Source organism: Bos indicus x Bos taurus, chromosome 1 (assembly GCF_003369695.1).
Source record: "Bos indicus x Bos taurus breed Angus x Brahman F1 hybrid chromosome 1, Bos_hybrid_MaternalHap_v2.0, whole genome shotgun sequence".
Taxonomy (NCBI): Eukaryota; Metazoa; Chordata; class Mammalia; order Artiodactyla; family Bovidae; genus Bos; species Bos indicus x Bos taurus.
This window is the reverse complement of record NC_040076.1, coordinates 146,417,151-146,435,321: the sequence shown is the minus strand read 5'-3', so window position 1 is coordinate 146,435,321 and position 18,171 is coordinate 146,417,151. Positions and strand designations below refer to the sequence as shown.

The following is an 18,171-nucleotide window of genomic DNA, read 5'->3' as shown; positions in this document are numbered from 1 at the left end:
GAGACAGGCTGATAATCAACCCGAGGGTCCTTTAAACCAGGTGCTACAGACACACCACGGGAGTGTGGGTTCTCAGAGATCTGTGGCTTCCTTTGGGCGAAGTCATAGTCTCCTCGGCTAGGGAACCCACACCCCAAATACTAACTGATTAAGAATCTGAAGGAGTTAGGGCCAGGTCATTTCTCAAGCCACCCCATGAAAGTATTTCCTTCTAAAAAGAATGGAAAAAAGGGGGGAAAAAATCACGTAAATTGCTTTCCTGAGCCGTCAGGGAATTCCCTTTAGCAGAAATCTTAATAACCCTAGAGGTTTCCTTTTTAAAATGACTTCTGACAATTCACTGTTTTAAAAAGATCTGTTTTACTGAGTGATCATTTCTAGGTTCAAGATCAAGGTATAAACCTCTTGAAAAAAGTTAAAGTGGATCTTGACAACTTTGGGGGCAAAGGAAAGGACAGTAGAGGAATCAGGCCGCTTGGTGAACAATCTGTCGCCACTCCAGTCCCCAGGAAGAGGGGCCTCTTTCTAAAGGAGACCTGCTCACCGCCTAACGGAAGAAGCAGACAAAACTGCCAGTGAGGGAACAAGCACAAAGATTAGGAATAAAGCAAGCTAAACTTTTGTGTCCCTGACTCCACTCTGTACTCATCTTGCACTACTTACCTCCCAAGCACTTGCTATAGAAATTAGTACTTTAGAATTTGGATTTTATGTAAGCCCCAGACAACCTCTTTAAGAAGGTAAGCACTAAAGAATTACTACGATCCCCCATACTAAGGAGGAGAAAATGTAAAACCATGATAAAGTCTGATGGTATTGATGAGAAGGAGCACTGAAATGATTCTTTAGGCATCTTCTGAATATGTGTAAATCCTCTGCTTTAATCTTTGAAACTAAAGGGAGATTTAAAGGTGTGAGTTTTCCCTTAAAATAGATGAAAACCATCCTAATTGCTTATCCTGGGCCCTAAAATATCCCCCACGCCCCCGTGTCTCTGGTGAAATTGCCTTTATTTTTTAGCTTAGAAGAGATCCCTATTTTACTACAGAGAAAAGTCTTAAATTTGCTACCTGTTACTCATTAATTACCGAAGCAGTCAAAAAAAGCTGTTCGGATGACTTAGGATGTGTTTTTTAAAACTGTAATATTAAAGTTTATTTAGGCCCTGGTACACCAGAGTCCGAAGGCATAAACATGCCTTCAGCAAGTTGAGAGGCCTTGGACGCTGATAGTAATATTCTTTTCATAAGAAAGAAAGAAGTAACGTTTCTGTTGGTGAGATCATGGTCTCCTAGCTATGCAGTAAATGTCATCTCAGCTGAATGCTAAGTTCCACCCCTCAACTTTCTTTAAAACACTGGAAATTTAAGGGATTTGAAATAAATGAATTGTGACTATAATTTCAGCCTAACTAGAGTTGGTTTAAAATGCCAGTTTCAGCCGTGAACAGGCTGACCAAGAGCAGTGTGGGAAGGTTCTGTAATATAGAAGAGGCTTGATATTTTGCCCAACTTCCTGATACTTTAAAAACAGAGAAGTTAAAAAAAAAAAAAAAAAAAAGAGATATCCTTTGGCCAGCAAGTCTCTTCTTGTCTGTTTGGTCTGTGTTAAAATGTAAACGTTTGTGTTTCCTTACCTATTGTTTATAGCTTTTCATTCCAGTTGTTTCTTTTATTCTGTTTGAAGTTAGATTAAAAAAAAAATTCTCTGCATATTGCCTATCAGTGATAAAATCTATATCAAATTAACAGAAATGTTAGTTTTTAAGTTAAAAATATTTTTCTAGTCTAAGAATGCTTGCTAACAATTAGATGATATTCTTTATTAGTGTAGTTTTCCTGGATTTAATTCTTTCCCTCCTCCTCACCAAAAAAAATCTATAAAAGGCCAAGTAAATGATCTTTGAGCCCCGAAATATCTTTGACTCCTGCTTCAGTTTGAAAAAAGGGAAAAGAAGATAAACTCCTAATTTCTTTAGTCTTAAATTCCAGCATCAACAACTTTTTCTTGTTTAGCCACCATGATTATTTTACTCTGTATTTTTGTTTGGTGACTGCCTCATGAATTTGCCACATTACTGATGAGGATAGTTTGGAAAGATGAGTGAGGCACCGACATGGAGCACTATGAGAGGGGCCAGTGGGAGGAAGATGATTTAGAATACATTTTGGTAGTTATAAAACAAGATTTATTTATTTTAAGCTCTTTAACCAACAATGAGTTATTCAGTTTGAAAACCATGCAGTTGATCCGGTCCCTGTATACTTACTTACTGAATGTGGAATTAAAACAGAGACGCCAGGTCATCACAGGGAGATGGGGATGAGGAAGTAAAAATATGTTTTCAAGGAGGACATTTCAACATTGTGCGCTAATTTTACAGAGGGAAGTGAAAACAGTTGGGGGGGGAAACAGACTGGGGGTGGATTTTTAAGAGACCGAAAAGAGCAGAATAAAGCAAGTCTACTTCATGGCAATAGAAAAAACGGTAACAAGAACTACATAACTGATCAAGGAGATTTATTTCAATAATGGTTTTGAAACAAAAGGGAATTGTCATATTACTGCTCTTAATTTAACAGCAACAAACGTACTTATAATGGGCTCTAACTACCTAATTAGAGGGTGCTTGGGGAAGAAATAGCTGTGCTTTTAAATTTCCTTTATAGAAAACATGTCCAACATTTGGATGGAAAGGACTGGAAAGAAAGATAAGAGTGCAAGTTGGATAAAATAGGTGAGGTACATGCCTGCCTATTGCTATAAGAATTGAGTCTCCTGGTACAGTCCTGGGGTCAGAAAGATGCCTACCTCTTATAGTGAGTTGGTTCAATTTCCCCGTCATAGTCCTTAGAATCCAACAGCTGAAGCGCCTTAGGAAATAAAAGGAATAAACGGTCAACTGGATGACATGAGAAAGGGTGATGACTAAGCAGGCAATGAAGATGAGAATTTAGAGAAACATGGCTTTTCTGTCATAGAAGGGGGCCTATGGCAGCCTTATATGCAGACAGAAAAAGAGGACTGAAATATAGGTGTTACCCCTGCAAAAATTATGTATCAAATATTAGGTAAAAATGGGGAAGTGGAAAACAGGAGGAGGAATAACCACTGTGGAATGCTTTACTAACACAACTCAAAAATAAAACCCTATACCCACTAGCAATCACTCCTGATTCCTCTCTCCCTCAGCCCCCGACAACCCGTCATCTAGTTTCTATGTCTGTGGATGTGCATATTTTAGATTATTCGTATAAATGCAATCGTACAATACATGAACCTCTTGTGAATGGCTTCTTTCTCTTAGTGTACTGTTTCAAAGGTTCATCTATGTGGTAGCATGTATCAGAACTTTATTCCCTTTTGTGATGAGATAATATCAATTGTATGGATCTATCACAGTTTTAAAGTCCATTATCAGTTTATGGACATTGGGTTATGGAATACTTTATCTTTGTAATAAATTTATTGTAATAAGTTTAAAAAATATAAAATGAAATAACCCCCCCTATCGATTATAAAATTGGAATGATGAGCACACATTTCACTAGTCACTGAGAAAATACCAATCAGGGGTATTGCAAGTGATAGGAGATCGTGATCACGAGTAGAACTGATTTTGATTTGAAATTCTACGACCACTTTAGAAAACACAAACAATGAAATTTAGAAGGATCAAATGTCCATTTCCCAAGAAATGGATATTCCTACATGAAGCATCGTTGGCCATGCGTTTTGCCTTAAAATTCCTGTTTTTTTAAAAAATTACCTAAGTGTCAAAATATTTATTTACTAATTTACTTTACTAGTCCTGATAGGAAATCCATTTCCATTCAGGTACATTGAAGGAATTCTTCTTCAACATCATCTGGGTTTGGAAAAAAATCTCAGTTATCTATCAGGTCCATGTTAAGACATCTCTGGGACTCACAGAATAAAAATGTGTTGAAATTTTGCTCCTGAAATCAGAGCAGCACATCAAAGTGAGCACCCCTCTTCTCTGAGGTCTATTGATTTTGTAGTTAGTATTATGTTTCTGGTGTTTTTCTCTTGCATACTGCAATTCAGTGCTAATGAAAAGCAAAATCATAGAATTAAGTAGGGACAATAAGGATGAACTAATTGTGAAGGGAGAGTGTAAGTCATTTACGAATATTCAGCAATTCAGTGGAAGCAATCAGATTTAATTTTAGCAGAAGTTTAAACACCTCAAAGGCAAAATCAACCCTCTTAGGCCTATTGGTAGAGGTCTGGACAAATGAAAAATGGGTTAGGCTATAAACTTACAAAAAAACAAGACATTGTGTTTCTCAAATATGGAGAATTAAGAAGCGATGATTGTATTCATAAGAAGCCATAGCTTTTCAAAACCCTTGCTATAGTGAGCCTTATTCCAGCCATGTCCTGTGACCTTATGTGGCTTTATTAGGTGAATGTTTTATGATTTAAATATCTATAATTTTACATGTGTGTGTGTGTACGTGCGTGCGTGTTCTTAGTCACTCAGTCGTGTCCAACTCTTTGCGACCCCATAGACTGTAGCCCATCAGGCTCCTATGTCTGTGGAATTCTGCAGGCAAGAATACTGGAGTGTGTTGCCATTCCCTTCTCCAGGGGATCTTCCCCACTCAGAAATCAAACCTGGGACTCCCGCACTGCAGGCAGATTCTTTACTGTCTGAGCCACCAAGGAAGCCCATAATTTTACATAGTGGAATTTAAAGTAAATCTTCCCATTAATAGCTTTTCTGTTGTTTTAATTTATGATATAAGTTATGATTTAGTTTGCTATTCCTTTGCAAACTAAAAAGCATCACAATATCTGTTCAGTTTTAGAACAGTTACACAAATGACGTCAAAGTTTCTAACATACCTGATGTCTGTGTTTGTCCCTTGATGGGTGTTTAGGTGGTGGCTCTGGGGGACGTTCCGGATGGCACTCTGGTGACCGTGATGGCAGGCAATGATGAAAACTACTCAGCTGAACTGAGAAATGCAACTGCGGCCATGAAAAACCAAGTTGCGAGATTCAATGACCTCAGGTTTGTCGGTCGGAGTGGAAGAGGTATGTATCTGTCAGAACTGAACTTGAAACACCCAGTATTTACATGGCAACAAACCCAGATTTCAAAACATCTAGAAGTTTCTGTGATGGGATTCCCTAGAAGCATAGTCATTTCTTCCCATTATTGTTGCTATGTCAACCTTGTTATTTAATATATAATGTTTCTAACAGAATCTGGCTTTACATTATTGTTTTCTGTTATTGAACTGGTTTAAGACTGATTTGAAGCAGATAAGACATGAATCGCAAATTCCAAGAAAACCTCTCAGATCTTTACTAAAATGTAAAAGTATAAAACGTGCCATCATGGAAGCTAAGATCATACAACTGGGGTTCTCTCTTTGATAATTTTCAGAAATCTCTTTACTGGAAGCCTTTAACTTCTGGTCCATGTGCTATAAGTGACCGGGTTTCACATGATCACTTCTAGTAATTTTAAGGGTTATATAGTAGATGATTATTCCGTATGTTTCAAAGAAGCACTTTTTATGGTGAAATATGAAGAAATAGTGTTAGTAACATTCTGATTTGGTGATTCTGATGGTAACGTGACTTTCCTATATATAATTTGGATGGCTTATTATTATCTGTAGGGAGGGGCTGGGCCCAGTTAATATTTTAGGTACTAATAATACCAAAGATTGAACTCTCCCGAGAAATTGTTATATCAGTGTGCTTCTATGTGTAGTTTTCTTTCTCCATACATGTTATCAAAATATTCAACCGGAAAGAGAAATCTTGGCTTGTAATCTCCTCTGGCTTCCAGTCATTTTCAAATATTGTGTTTTCTTTATATTGTAAGAACCTTGGTCCTGTTTTATAAATAGCAGTAAGTACTGTTTGTTTAACTGAAGGAGGTAAGATAGTTTGTTTTGAAAATTGCATTTTTGTGATGCAGTGTTGAATAAGCTTATGAATAAAAGTTATTTTGAGTATGATAAAAAATGACATAGAAAATACCTAAATAACAGTAGATGACTCGTTTTGAAAAAAAGTAAAAGTACAACCAACAGACAGTTAAACAGAAGAGTAATCATTAGTCTTTATAAAGGCATTTGAAAATCTGTGTTCTTGGGGGAATTTCATTAGTCAGAGAGGAAAGGGAGTAAAGGCATGTTGCTTTTTTTGGCTGTTGTGTTTGTGTTATCCTGGCTGTCTGGGGAATTTTAAAAACAGAATCATAGGTGGAGAAAAATTTTTTAAACTTATAACATGGTTGAAAATGTTTGTTTATAGCACTATGTTAATAGTAGGCTAAGGCCAAGAAAATTATATCCACTTATTGAAAGCATGAATGATGTTATAAGGTATAAAGGCACAAGGTCGTCTATGGGTTCACTGGTTATATTAAAAGTCCTTGCCTTTCAGTAAATGGAGTTCCCATTGTGGTTCAGAGATACATGTTTAGAAAACATCTCGGAGGTTTCAGATGAGTAGCTGGCAGAGTGGGTGAGAAGCCAATAAAACACAAAGGCCCGGCCGTCTGGTCCAGTAACCATCTCAATTCAATTCCTGTGGATTTCTGTTCCTGAGAAACCATAGCTGAGGATCACTGGGTTATGTTTCCAGAGGAAGTAGTATTACATCGTGTGCATCTGTGTAGGTCTATGAGTTGGGTTTTGGTTATGCAAGTTCTGGGAACTCTTCAGTGGTCCATGCCATCTTCCCCTAAGAAGTGCAATAAGTGGCCTTCCCGCAAGGGCCAGGAGGCTGCTGATGATAAAGAAGGACATGCTGAAAGCAGCCTGCTTTCTGTGCTGGCGTTTCTCATCCCTCACTGGCCGTGTCTGTTTTGAGTGGGTGACTAAGAGGAGCTTGTGTTGACTTGGGGAACAGTGAACTGTTTCCCCAAGGTGTGGATTGTTTGCGTTCGGCTGCCTGATTAGTGCCAGGATGCCTTTGAGTCTGCAAAGTGGAATAGCTGCAACCAAGGCTGGGCTGTCTTCTGATGGTGTGGAATGAGACACTTAACTGAAATGCTGCAAATATGAACAGTATCTGTTTTGACCAGGCTCTGCTTCCCATGTGTGCTAATAAGCGATCCAAAACAGAGGAACCCCAAAATAAATGTTGTACCCAATTAGTTACCCTGTATGTTGTCAGTCTTGAGTGATTTTTTTTTTTTGGTTAAGTACTACAAGACAAAATGAGCTGTCGAAAGGCCCAGTTTGACTCTGACTGGTAATTTCTCTCCATAATCGTAAAATACAACTTTATTTTACTCTTTCAAGTCTTGAGTGTCAACATCAGCGCCTGCCAGGTTTTTTCTTTTTCGTTTTTTGCAATTTGCTTCTCATTATGAAGGGAGCGGATGACTTTCCCTCATTTTAACAATTAGCCTTAATCTCCCTTGCGGAATCTCATCCTTTTAAAAGTTTCATAATGTTTTATTAAGTGATCTTAAGACTATCCCCTATTTTGTTTTCTGGTTTTGAAAATGTGTCTGAAAATACAACACTGGCATCACCACACCACGCTGGGGCCGGGAAGGTCCTGGCCGCTGGCTCATCCGAACATTTCAACGCCAGTTTCCCATTCTGTGTAAAGCCAGTGGTCTGATGAGTTTTCTCAAAGCGGCCTGGTACTCCCTTCTAAATAAAGGGTAGAAAAAGAAACTCCCTTTTCTTTTCTCAGCCTTCAGTCCCTAGGGATTGTAAAAGCTCCTAGAAATTGTCAGGGGTGGAACATGGAAGGGTTTTTCTCTTTTCCACAAAACCAATCTGCCTGGGTGCTGGCTCGGGTCCAGGATCGCGGTTCCTAACCTCGGGTTCAGCCTGCAACTGGGAAAACCTGCCCATCCGGCTTTGAAGGCCTCACTGACAACCCTGGCCCCTAAAAAATACTGGTGAAGGCTGTAGCCGTCTGGGCCTTCCTCCTTCCTTTCTTTTCTGTCCCTGACAACTTAAATCTCTCCTTCAGGGCTATCTCACCCTGGGAATTTTCTCCCTTTGATTCAGTATCACCATGTAGATCCACCATTCCTTTACAATGGAGAGCGAGATAGTAGATCCCAGGAGAGGGGGTTGTTGTTCAGAACTGTTCACACCTAAACACGCGCCCTGGGGACTATCCCTTACCTCCAGAAAAATCCAAGTTCAGGATCAGGGGGAGCTCTTCTTTGGTGACGTTCATTAGTGGCAGCTCACATAGCTTCCATCCGTCATTGAAGCAGGTGCTATGGATATTTTCAGTTATAAGAAATTGTATCACGGCTGCAGTCGAGAGACGTTGGAGACATTTTAGCGATGAAATCCGTGAGTGCTTTCTCCCCTGTTGGAGTACTTAATCAGTTGGAAAGGAATAGATCAGTCAGGGAATACGGCCTTAGTTAATTCATTTTAGAACCAAAGAGGAAATCTACCAGACGTATTATCTATCATATCGTAAATGGGGGAAGAGAATCCACTGCAGATTTCCTTCTGATTTTTCTAAGATTGAGATTTTTAATTTTCGGAACATCCAGGAATCATTTTGAAAATCCTTGAAAGTCTTCTCCCCAGTGGTGGGGGAATGCATGTATGCACTCACACACCCAGTTTCTTGTACAGTTGCAGTTTCAGGGCTGCTGAAGCTCCTTTATGGAACTTCTGGGGATCGCATGGACCTGCTCTCCCCCAAGGCAAGAATATATGAATCTGGAACTTTTCCTTGACCGTGGAGGGCCAGCCTAGCATGGTGCTGCACGCTATAGATAACCAGAAAATGAGGAAATAAATGAACACATGAGTTAGACATTCTTGCTCCCTGTGCTGTTTTGGTTACACCTGCTTTTATTGTATCCAGGGCCTGGTTTGCATAATTAGGAAAGGAGATCCCATTCAAACTACTGGTCCAGACCTTTAAGACGCCTGCAGGTATACACACAGATGGTCCCTTGCAAAGGAGAAGGGCTTATTTTGTCATTGAAGGGGCAACCTCCTCTCTAGTGAGTGCCTGGCCACCTGGCTACAGACCTGCAATTCGAATTCCCAACCAGCCCAGCAAGGCCACAGGGTTCCCCCACCGTCCATTAGGACCGGGTTTAATTTCTTGGTGGAAATTTCTGTTTATGTTGACCTCCATGGCAATTTTAATCTTGCCCACTTTCCAAATAGTACCCTTCTCAACCCTTTTATAAAATGAAATTCCTTCCTCATGTTCTTGCTGTGGACGACTTCCCAGACATAATATTTACCCTGCCACAATCAGGGCGGTTGTACATTTGTGTAATGTTCGTTACTGAAGGATTTTCATTCTTAAGGTATTTGACTATATTCGCAGAACAGGATGGGGAGGCTGCCTTTCAGATGAGTGAAAGACTGGTTGAAGCAAAGGTACATGCAGGAAAGGCTAGAGTGTACCGGTATTCTAAACAAAGCGAGACGTGTCCTTATGGAGTGGTTATTACTAAGAAATGGTCTGGATGACTCACAATATCATCATCAGATCCCAGTCCTTCTCTGTTTTATCACAGACTCATATAATAGGGGGAGGAAAATTGATCTGACAATCCCAGCGTTGTTTCGTGGATAACATTCAAGATAATCAGTTGGCAGTCAGACCTCCTGGAGAGAATACAAGGAAAAGACATAGGTTGTATTAAAATCACCTCTCCCATTACCACCCCCGTCCCCTGGGTTTTTTTGGATTGCTACAGATCTACCTTTTAAAATGATAATATATACACTGAGATCTGTTTTCACACTTCCAGGTGGGCAAACACGGATAGGAAAAGACTCAGCCTCTGATACGTGCAGCCTCAGGCAGCCCAAGCAAATAACACCTTTTGATGGCAGGTGGAAAGCTGGTGTCCATGATCTGATGCAGAGTTTGTCTCTAGAGATCAGTTTTCTCATTCCGTTTCACATTTGCCCAAGAAAGAGTAACATTTCTTCAAAGCAAGTTGCTGCCTACCACCCAGCAGTTCCTGTCCTGCTTGGTGTCGTGGCAAAGACCAAGGAGGAGAGCTTTCTTGAAAAATGCTTGTGCCTGGAACACGTAGCTTTGCGACTGATCTCTTCATGGTTTTCTTGCTGATTTTATGAAGTGCCAGGTATTGTTGATAGTGTTAGACAGCTTTTTTAAGTTGAGGTTATTTGTATGAACAATATTTAAGAGTTGATGGGCAGAAGCTGGACTCTGTCCACCACTCCCATCCCCCACACCTCCCATCCCACCCCTGCAAACCCCTTCCTTGTCAGCCCACTCTTTTTGGTGGGGACAGAAGACTATCAGTCAGAAAGTGCTTCCGAAAGAAATAATGGTTGAGTGATTTTTAGAGCTTCCTGTTTCAGCAGCAAGCATTATAGACATAAACAGTGATCCAGCCAATGGCTCCAGTGCTGCACTGGTTCTAATAAATCAGTTTTGTATTTTCTTTTGTGCTGGTTGGAGAGGGGCAAGAGAGGGTGGAGAAGACTGGTCATGGAAGAACATATTCTGTTTCCTTTTCTTTATTATTTTTAAAGAAAAATGACTTGCTGAAAAGAGAGATGGTATACTGCCTGATGACTGTTTTCTTTCTGTTGGTGGTTATAAAACATTGTCAAATCAGAAAGGGGTTGTTTATGAATAACCATGTACTGTTAGTATGGAAGGGTTATGTAGTTTTGAAGGATCTATTGGACTTTGAGTCACAAGGAGGGTGTGTGTGTGTGTGTTGTATGTGTGTGTGTGTACTTCCACTGAAAAGACTTCCTGGACCAAATTATCTTTGAGGACTAAATCCACACTAATAACATCTCATCTGAAGCCCCCAAAAAGCAATTAACAGAAATTAATAAGTGAGCAGTGTGCTTTAATGAGCTGCCTATGAATGAATACTTTCAAAGGTTTCTGGTTGTATCAATTCCGTCTCAGGGCGTGGGGGATGAATTGCTGCTCTTTAAGATTTTTATGTTTATGAACATGCATTAGTGGACTTCCAGCAACACTTACCCTCTGTCATTGGTCCTGATGCAAGTACCGGATTCAACAGAGATGTATTATTTTGTCCACGTTGAGAACAAAGCTTTCCATGGCATTCCTGTTGGCACTGATTTGAGATTCTAGCACATTCTCGTCTCTATTAGGCTATATCAGGCAGTGTATCCCATTTAGAAACTCTATTTTGTCACTGAACTTCTTCCATCACCAAGGGTTTCAGGTTGTTGAAGACCTAAAAATCGTAAGGTGATCCCAGCAACCTCCTTCAGGAGACCCTGTGGCCATCCTGTCAGTGGACACAGAATGCGTTTCCTCTGGTTTCCTTGGTGAGTAAGCTTTCATGTAGGAACCACTTACACTGTTTTTCTTGAAGATGGAAGTACATTTCCTGTCTATTTCTCACCTTGAGTGAATCCCTACTTTTACCTTGAGATTTCAGAGCATCATTAAGGCCGTCAGTTCAGTTCAGTCGCTCAGTGGTGTCCAACTTTTGGCGACCCCTTGGACTGCAACACATCAGGCTTCCCTACCCATCACCATCTCCCAGAGCTTGCTCGTGTCCATCAAGTCGGTGATGCCATCCAACCATCTCATCCTCTGTGGTCTCCTTCTCCTCCTGTCTTCAATCTTTCCCAGCATCAGGGTCTTTCCAATGAGTCAGTTCTTCGCATCCGGTGGCCAAAGTATAGGAGCTTCAGCATCAGTCCTTCCAATGAATATTCAGGACTGATTTCCTTTAGGATGGACTGGTTTGATCTCCTGCAGTCCAAGGGACTCTCAAGAGTCTTCTCCAACACCACAGTTAAAAAGAATGTAGGTGCAGCCTAGTCTGCAGAACTGTGCCTCCTCCACCCCCAGCCCCACCCCCAGCCTCCCATCCAAGGACTCTCCTGGATCTGGTGAATGGGAGGTCTGGCCAGCACCCTCCTGCTGGTGGTGTGTGGCCTTAACTGAGTCACCTTGTGCAAACAAAGGAGACTTCCTTGGTGCAAACAAAGGCAGTGCACAGGAATATGGGCGTTTGAGCACAGTTGGTGATCTGTGTGCTTATCAGATCTCAGCAGAGGAGGCAAGGTGGGATAGGCCTGTTTGGAGGTGGAAGTGCTCCAGGTTGCTCCAGGCATTGATTTGGGGTTTTTAGAGATGTTTTTCCTTGATTCCATTTGAAATCACTGTACAGAGTATAGTCATTGTCTGTCTATCTGTCTATAATGAATGAGAAACAGTTTAAACTCATATCCTAACACAGCTTTCACCTCTTTAAATGGGTGTGTTTCCAGTACCTACGACCTGGGGTCGGTCCAGACATTTTTCTGCTTTCCCCATCTCGTTTGAAACCTCAGGGCTGGTTAGAGCTGGTAGATCTTATCTGTGTATCTGCTTATCAATTTTCATGGTGGTCTCCCACAGTGGGTCCCCACATTTGGCAATATCTTCAAACATTTTTGGTTGTATCCCACCCCGGGGTGGGAGAGCAGAGGCCATTCCTCAGTGCGTAGGTCAGCCCTACCGTGCAGAGCATTAGTCACGCCGTCAAGACTGAGAAACCCTGCGCTGGCCTCTCACACTGATCATGATCAGTGGTAATGTGTCCTCTTTTTTTCCTAGCACTTTCTGCCTCTTTACAAAATTTATGAATTAATCAAAAAGTTCACACAGATTTTTAAAAAGTAGAGAACATCACTAAATATGAAAGTCTTTTTCTAAATATCAAAATATACTAGAGTTCTGTATACACAGAACTGCACCATCTCCCCATCTCCTGGGTTGGGGGGGGTGTGTGGCTTCCAGAAAAAGAGACTGCAGGTGGAGGGGGGTCTCTCCATTGCAGGTGGAGGAGGGAGGCAGGAAAATCTCTTCCTGGAGGACTGCCCCCCTCCTTTCAGTCTCTCCCTTAGGAATGTCATGCAGGTGCAGGTCCGTGGGGACCGTCAAAAGCCGTGAAAGTGCACAGCTGGCTTCTCAGTGCCTGTGCCTATCCATCAGGCACCAGTCAGGGGCAGAGAGCCACTCATCCAGAAACGTGAATTGATGTGAGTGCATAGCGTCCACGTGAACTACAAGGCGCTGAAAGCAAGGTCCTGGTGTGCGTCGCTGACTGATACCTTACAGAGACGGAAAAGGAGTCGGTTTGCACACCTTGCGGAGACACAGGGACGGATAAAGGCTGACTTGCCATCCATCCCTGGGAAGCCCTGGTTAGCTGCCAAAAGGCTATCTTCACAGGGACCACAGGCAGACAGAAAGCTGGGTTCTTCCGGAGCTTTCTCCTGCCACCTCCATGTTGGTTCTGCCATCACTTGTTTGCTAAAAGAAGATTCAGCGAAAGATGGCTTAAAAAAAGGTCTGGAAAAAAAAAAAGAGTCCTCTGGCATCCTCATTGAAATCATGTTGGTGTCTTCTACGGGAGGAATTTTCTCTTTTTTTAAATTTATTTTTAACTGGAGGATAATTGCTTTACAATGTTGTATTGGTTTCTGCTATGCAACCGTGAGAATAGGCCATCAGTATACATATGTCCTCTCTGTCTTGAGCCTCCCTCCCGCCCGCTTACACTGCCCCTCTAGGTTTTCCCGGAGCACGGGGTTGAGCTCCCTGTGTTATTCAGCAGCCTCCTGCTAGCTATCTGTTTCATGCCTGGTGATGCATATGTTTCAGTGCTACCATTTCAGTCCATCCCACCCTCTCCTTCCCCCACTGTGTCCACAAGGGCGTTCTTTATGTCTGCATCTCTATTCCCGCCCTGCAAATAGGATCATCAAGGACCGTTTTTCTCAATTCCGTATGTATGCGTTCATGTATACTGTTTTTCTGACTTGACTTCACTCCATGTAGCAGGCTGTAGGTTCATCCATACAGGTGGAATTTCTTGAATATGCTTTGCTGTGACCGTGGACCTGGTGGGTTGGTTGCATGTACTCTGCCTGGGGACCCTCACTCTGACCTTGCCTGCCCCATCCGCTTCCTGTGCGTTTCCCTCAGTAAAGTCATCAGCTCCCACATCTGGCGTGGAGGTCAGTTTTGTGTCACATCCTCTGAGACTGGTAAGGGTTAACTCTCCACGTGGGAGTTCCTGGGCGGCTGCAGGTGTGAAGGACCAGCTATGGCAGGCAGGCACACACGGGGGCATGGTGATGCTGAGACCCCAGCACCCGGGAAAGGATGAACGTGGGCCCCAGAGTCCCCAGGAGACTGCCTTCCAGGAATGTACAAAACACAGGAGATTCCACCCTGAACTAGAGAAGCCCTGTGAGGTACCAGTGGACTGGTGCCCGATACAGAGTGGGGACTCATTAAACACCCAAACGAGTGACCACCCCGGCAGTAGAGCCCAGCAGTTACTGCGTGGACGGTCCTACATTCGCCGCTGGGAGGACAGCGTCTCATCCTGGGCACCAGCAACGTTTCGGGTTGATTATTCTTTGTGGTGGGGGCCATGCTCTGCATTTAGGGATGGTTAGTGGCATCTCTGGCCTCTACCCAGTAGAGGAGCATTCTCCCTCCCGGTCCTGGGTGCTCACAACAAGAAATGTCAGCAGAATTTGCCAAATGTCCCTCCCTGGGGGAGAGGTGGAGGCAGGGAGCACTGGATCAGAGCTGTGTGTCCGTGGGCAAGTTCCTTGACCTATCTGAGACAGATTCAAACTTTGTCCAAAGCGGATGGAGTGCAGTGAAGATTGCCTGAGATAAGACAGTCTTTAGGGGTTATTACTTGTCATGGCAAGGTCAATTGCTATGACCCTAATTCTGCAGAGTCGCTGATGGCAGCTCTGTGAGCTCCTAACAAACAATACAACCGGGACCTGCTTTTTTTATTTGTTTAAATGAGTGACTTTTCTGAGACATCAGGCCCTTATCCTGATTCTTTGGCCCTCGTAGAGCTAGCTCTCGGGTCACGAAACAGTTATGTGTGACAGGCACAGCAATTTCAGATCAGCAATGGAAGGGACGAAATTAAATATGTACTGTAATCCGAGGCACTGTTTTTCATGGGAAAAGAAGTCCTCCCAACTTAGCCCTTGCAACTCCTTTGTCCAGACATTAACGGCATGCAAATATTTATGATTCATACATGCCCCTTTAGTTCCCGATCGTATTTTAACAATAAACACTGCCATTTTCACAGTGAGGCAGAATAATCCCTTTGTCCTGTTGCCGGCTCCCCAGGCTGGCACCCAGCGGCATCGCATTCTTCCTGCTCTGTAATTGCTGACTCCACCCAAGTGGAGGGGGGTTTATAGTTGCTCCACGGTGGCACCCTGGACCACACACTTGAGGACCTTCTGGCTGTTCCCCTGCAGGCCATCTTAAGGTTGTATCTCAGCCTGTTGAGAAACACACAAGCCAACATCCACGCGTGTTTTTCTTTTTTGGCCACATCTTAGCAGAGAATCGATACACCTGGCTGTTGGCTTGAAGAGGTGTCTTGCATTCTGCCAAAATCCATGGACTCAAGAGGCCCCCACAGCCATCATGTCCCAATTGATAGTCCTCCGTTTCCTGATAACTACACATGCATCTGTTTGTGCCGATTCTGCAGCTCTTTGGAAGGTAGTGTGACAAAGTATGAGCAGGTGGCCTGCTTGCTGCTTGCACACTTAGATGTGTGGCCTCACTCTCCTCATCTGTACAATAGGTATACCAGCGCCCTTCATACATACCGCAAAAGGTTTTTAGAGTGATTCAAAGATGATGTCTGTGTAACAAGACTTAGGAAGAAAGAGGTACGACTCACCTCCATGTCATCTTTCTTTCTGCAGGAGACTCTCTAAAGGAGGGGGGTAGAGATCAGGCAGGTGTTAGGCTGTGTCTCGCTGAATCAGCAAGGCAAGAACGATACCATTTCCACTTTCCACTCCTTATTGGCATGGAATTTATGTTCCTTTATCTTCCAAGGAAGCTTGTAAAATGAGAATGCCTGTCAGACACAGCAGGAATTTCGTTAATATTCATAAATAACACAGGAATAATAATAATATAATCATCCCAGGCATTTGCTGTATATTTCTGTACATAAACACAGGAATAATAATAATAATATAGTCATCTCAGGTATAGTCATACCCTGTGATCGACCTGATGTTCTCTGTTTTCACTGGTGAATTGCTCACAGGCTTTGGACCGTCTTTGATCAAAGAAGTATAGTGCCTGTGGCTACTTTATTAGAACTGTCCTCCACCCACAGAGGTAATTTCATGAGGGTATTTCATTCATTGATTCATCAGATGAACAGTGTGCATCTGCCATGTGCCAGGCATTGTGCTAGCCCCGGGGACACAAAAGTCAGCCAGAGAGAAGCCACAGCCTGCAGGGTCAGTGAGGGGGGCCCCCAGTTAACAGATGTTGCTGTTCTGAGGGACCAGTGCCAGGCTGGAAGGACAGTAGTGACCGAGGCAAAATGCACCACCAGGTGCCTCACCCACCACAAGCTCAGGGGCTTTCTGGACCACTTGTCATCTCAGTAGTGACGTCTCAGCATGACGAGGTGGTTGTCCAGGTGAACGTCAGGAAGGATGTCCAAGCAGAGAAAACTCAGTGGGAGAGGAGCATCCAGCCAGCAGAGAGGGCCTTGGCATCCCATGCTGGGAATCTGGTCTGATACCAGTGAAACGGAGGTTTTAATCAGGGAATTGACATCACCATATACAAATGGTGGGAAGAGGCTAGGGCTGCAGGCTGAAGAGCAGACAGGGTTTTGGGAGCGTAGCTGGGAGCTCAGAGGTGGGATCCAAGGTTGTTTTGGGGTTGAATTTGCAGGGGCTGAACCCGAGGATATGGAGGTAAATGTCACCGTTTCTAGAAATCAGCTCCCTGTAGGCCCCGCCCACCAGGCCCTGCAGTCTTGCCTGGAGCTTCCCTCTTCTTCCTGCTCAGCTACTGCCCCCCCACCTGCCCTCCTAGCCTCCTGGAGCAGAGCTGTGGGTGCCAACAGGCTGGCGAGCAGGCCCTGAGGACCCTGATGCCGGTTTCCCTGCAGAATGTCCACCCCTGGGCTTCTCTGTTGCAGCGCCAGGTGGCCTTAGGCTCTGTGTTTCAGGCACTGGGCTGTGGGAACCATCGGTCAGGGCCAGGAATAGGCCAGCCACAGGAGGTCACCATGGTCACCTGTCCCGTGTGGCATTTGGCCTGATGGGTAGAGAGTAGGGAATTGGAGTGCGCCAACCAGAGGGCTCCCCAGGGTGGAAATACGGAGCAGAAGGCGTGGCCTTGGCCTAAAGAAGCTGTGACTCCAAGGCCCTGGAGGTGTTTGGGCTGCAAGGATTAACCTTGGTTGCTCATCCGAGACATGCAGGCACTGGGACACCAAAAGGAAAAAGGAACATCAGAAAGGGACTGTGATATCTATGGGTATGTTGTGCTTAGTCACTCAGTCTTGTCCGACTCTTGGAGATCCCATGAACTATAGCCCGCCAGCCTCCTCTGGAAGAAATGCAAAAATCATGTGAGAGCATCATGGTTCTTTGGGCTTTGGTTAATGCTTCTCATGAAGAGAAGGACTTGTCCAACCATCCCTCTTACTAAAGCAGAGCTCACACCCAGGCCACTGAAAAGGAGAGTCAAACCTTCCAAGTGAAGTCAGACATCATAAAGAACCAGCTGTCAAGCTGCAACTTTACAGACTAATTCACTGATCCATTTATCAAACATTTTTCTATTGCTTCAGAACAGAAGATGCAAAGATTAATAAAAGACCGTCCTTGTCCTCAAACAACTCATTTTTCTAGAACAGCTCCAGAGAAAACACTTGGCATGTTTTGGCTTTTCTCCAAGCAAACTGCTGTTTTTCAAATGCTCCATCATATCCAATGCATGCTGATTTTTTCTGGAAAACTTAGTTCTGTATTTTAAACACTTGGACTTTCAGGCAACTTTGAGGGGGTTGTCCTTGTGCCAATAGCTGGAGACGCCCCCTTGCATTCTTCCTGCATGGCTGCAGGTGCGATGGGAAAAGGACATCTTAAACACGGGCACTTTGCCTCCAAGTGGACACACACTGACATCACCACCTCAGTTCAATTCAGAGAAACCAGGAAATTCTGTGCCACTTGAAGAATCTGTCTTCTATTCAGAAATCCCCAAATAAATAATTATACAGCCCCAGTGTCGAAAATAGTGGTATGTGTTTGGGCAAGGAAATGGTTGAGGAGCAAAAGCATGCATTTTGGCCATTAGCTTGTTCCAGTGGAAAAGTAAAAAACATAA

General features: G+C 43.3%; 1 protein-coding gene across 2 annotated transcripts in view; it reads left to right on the top strand.

The window, feature by feature from the left end:
- The window catches only part of RUNX1 (runt related transcription factor 1), a 274,012-nt gene that overhangs the window by 177,157 nt on the left and 78,684 nt on the right, over positions 1 to 18,171 (top strand). For both annotated transcript variants that reach the window (XM_027548576.1, XM_027548573.1), the window contains exon 5: positions 4,908 to 5,064. In XM_027548576.1, coding sequence (XP_027404377.1) covers positions 4,908 to 5,064 — 157 coding nt within the window. The remainder of the gene's footprint in view (positions 1 to 4,907; positions 5,065 to 18,171) is intronic.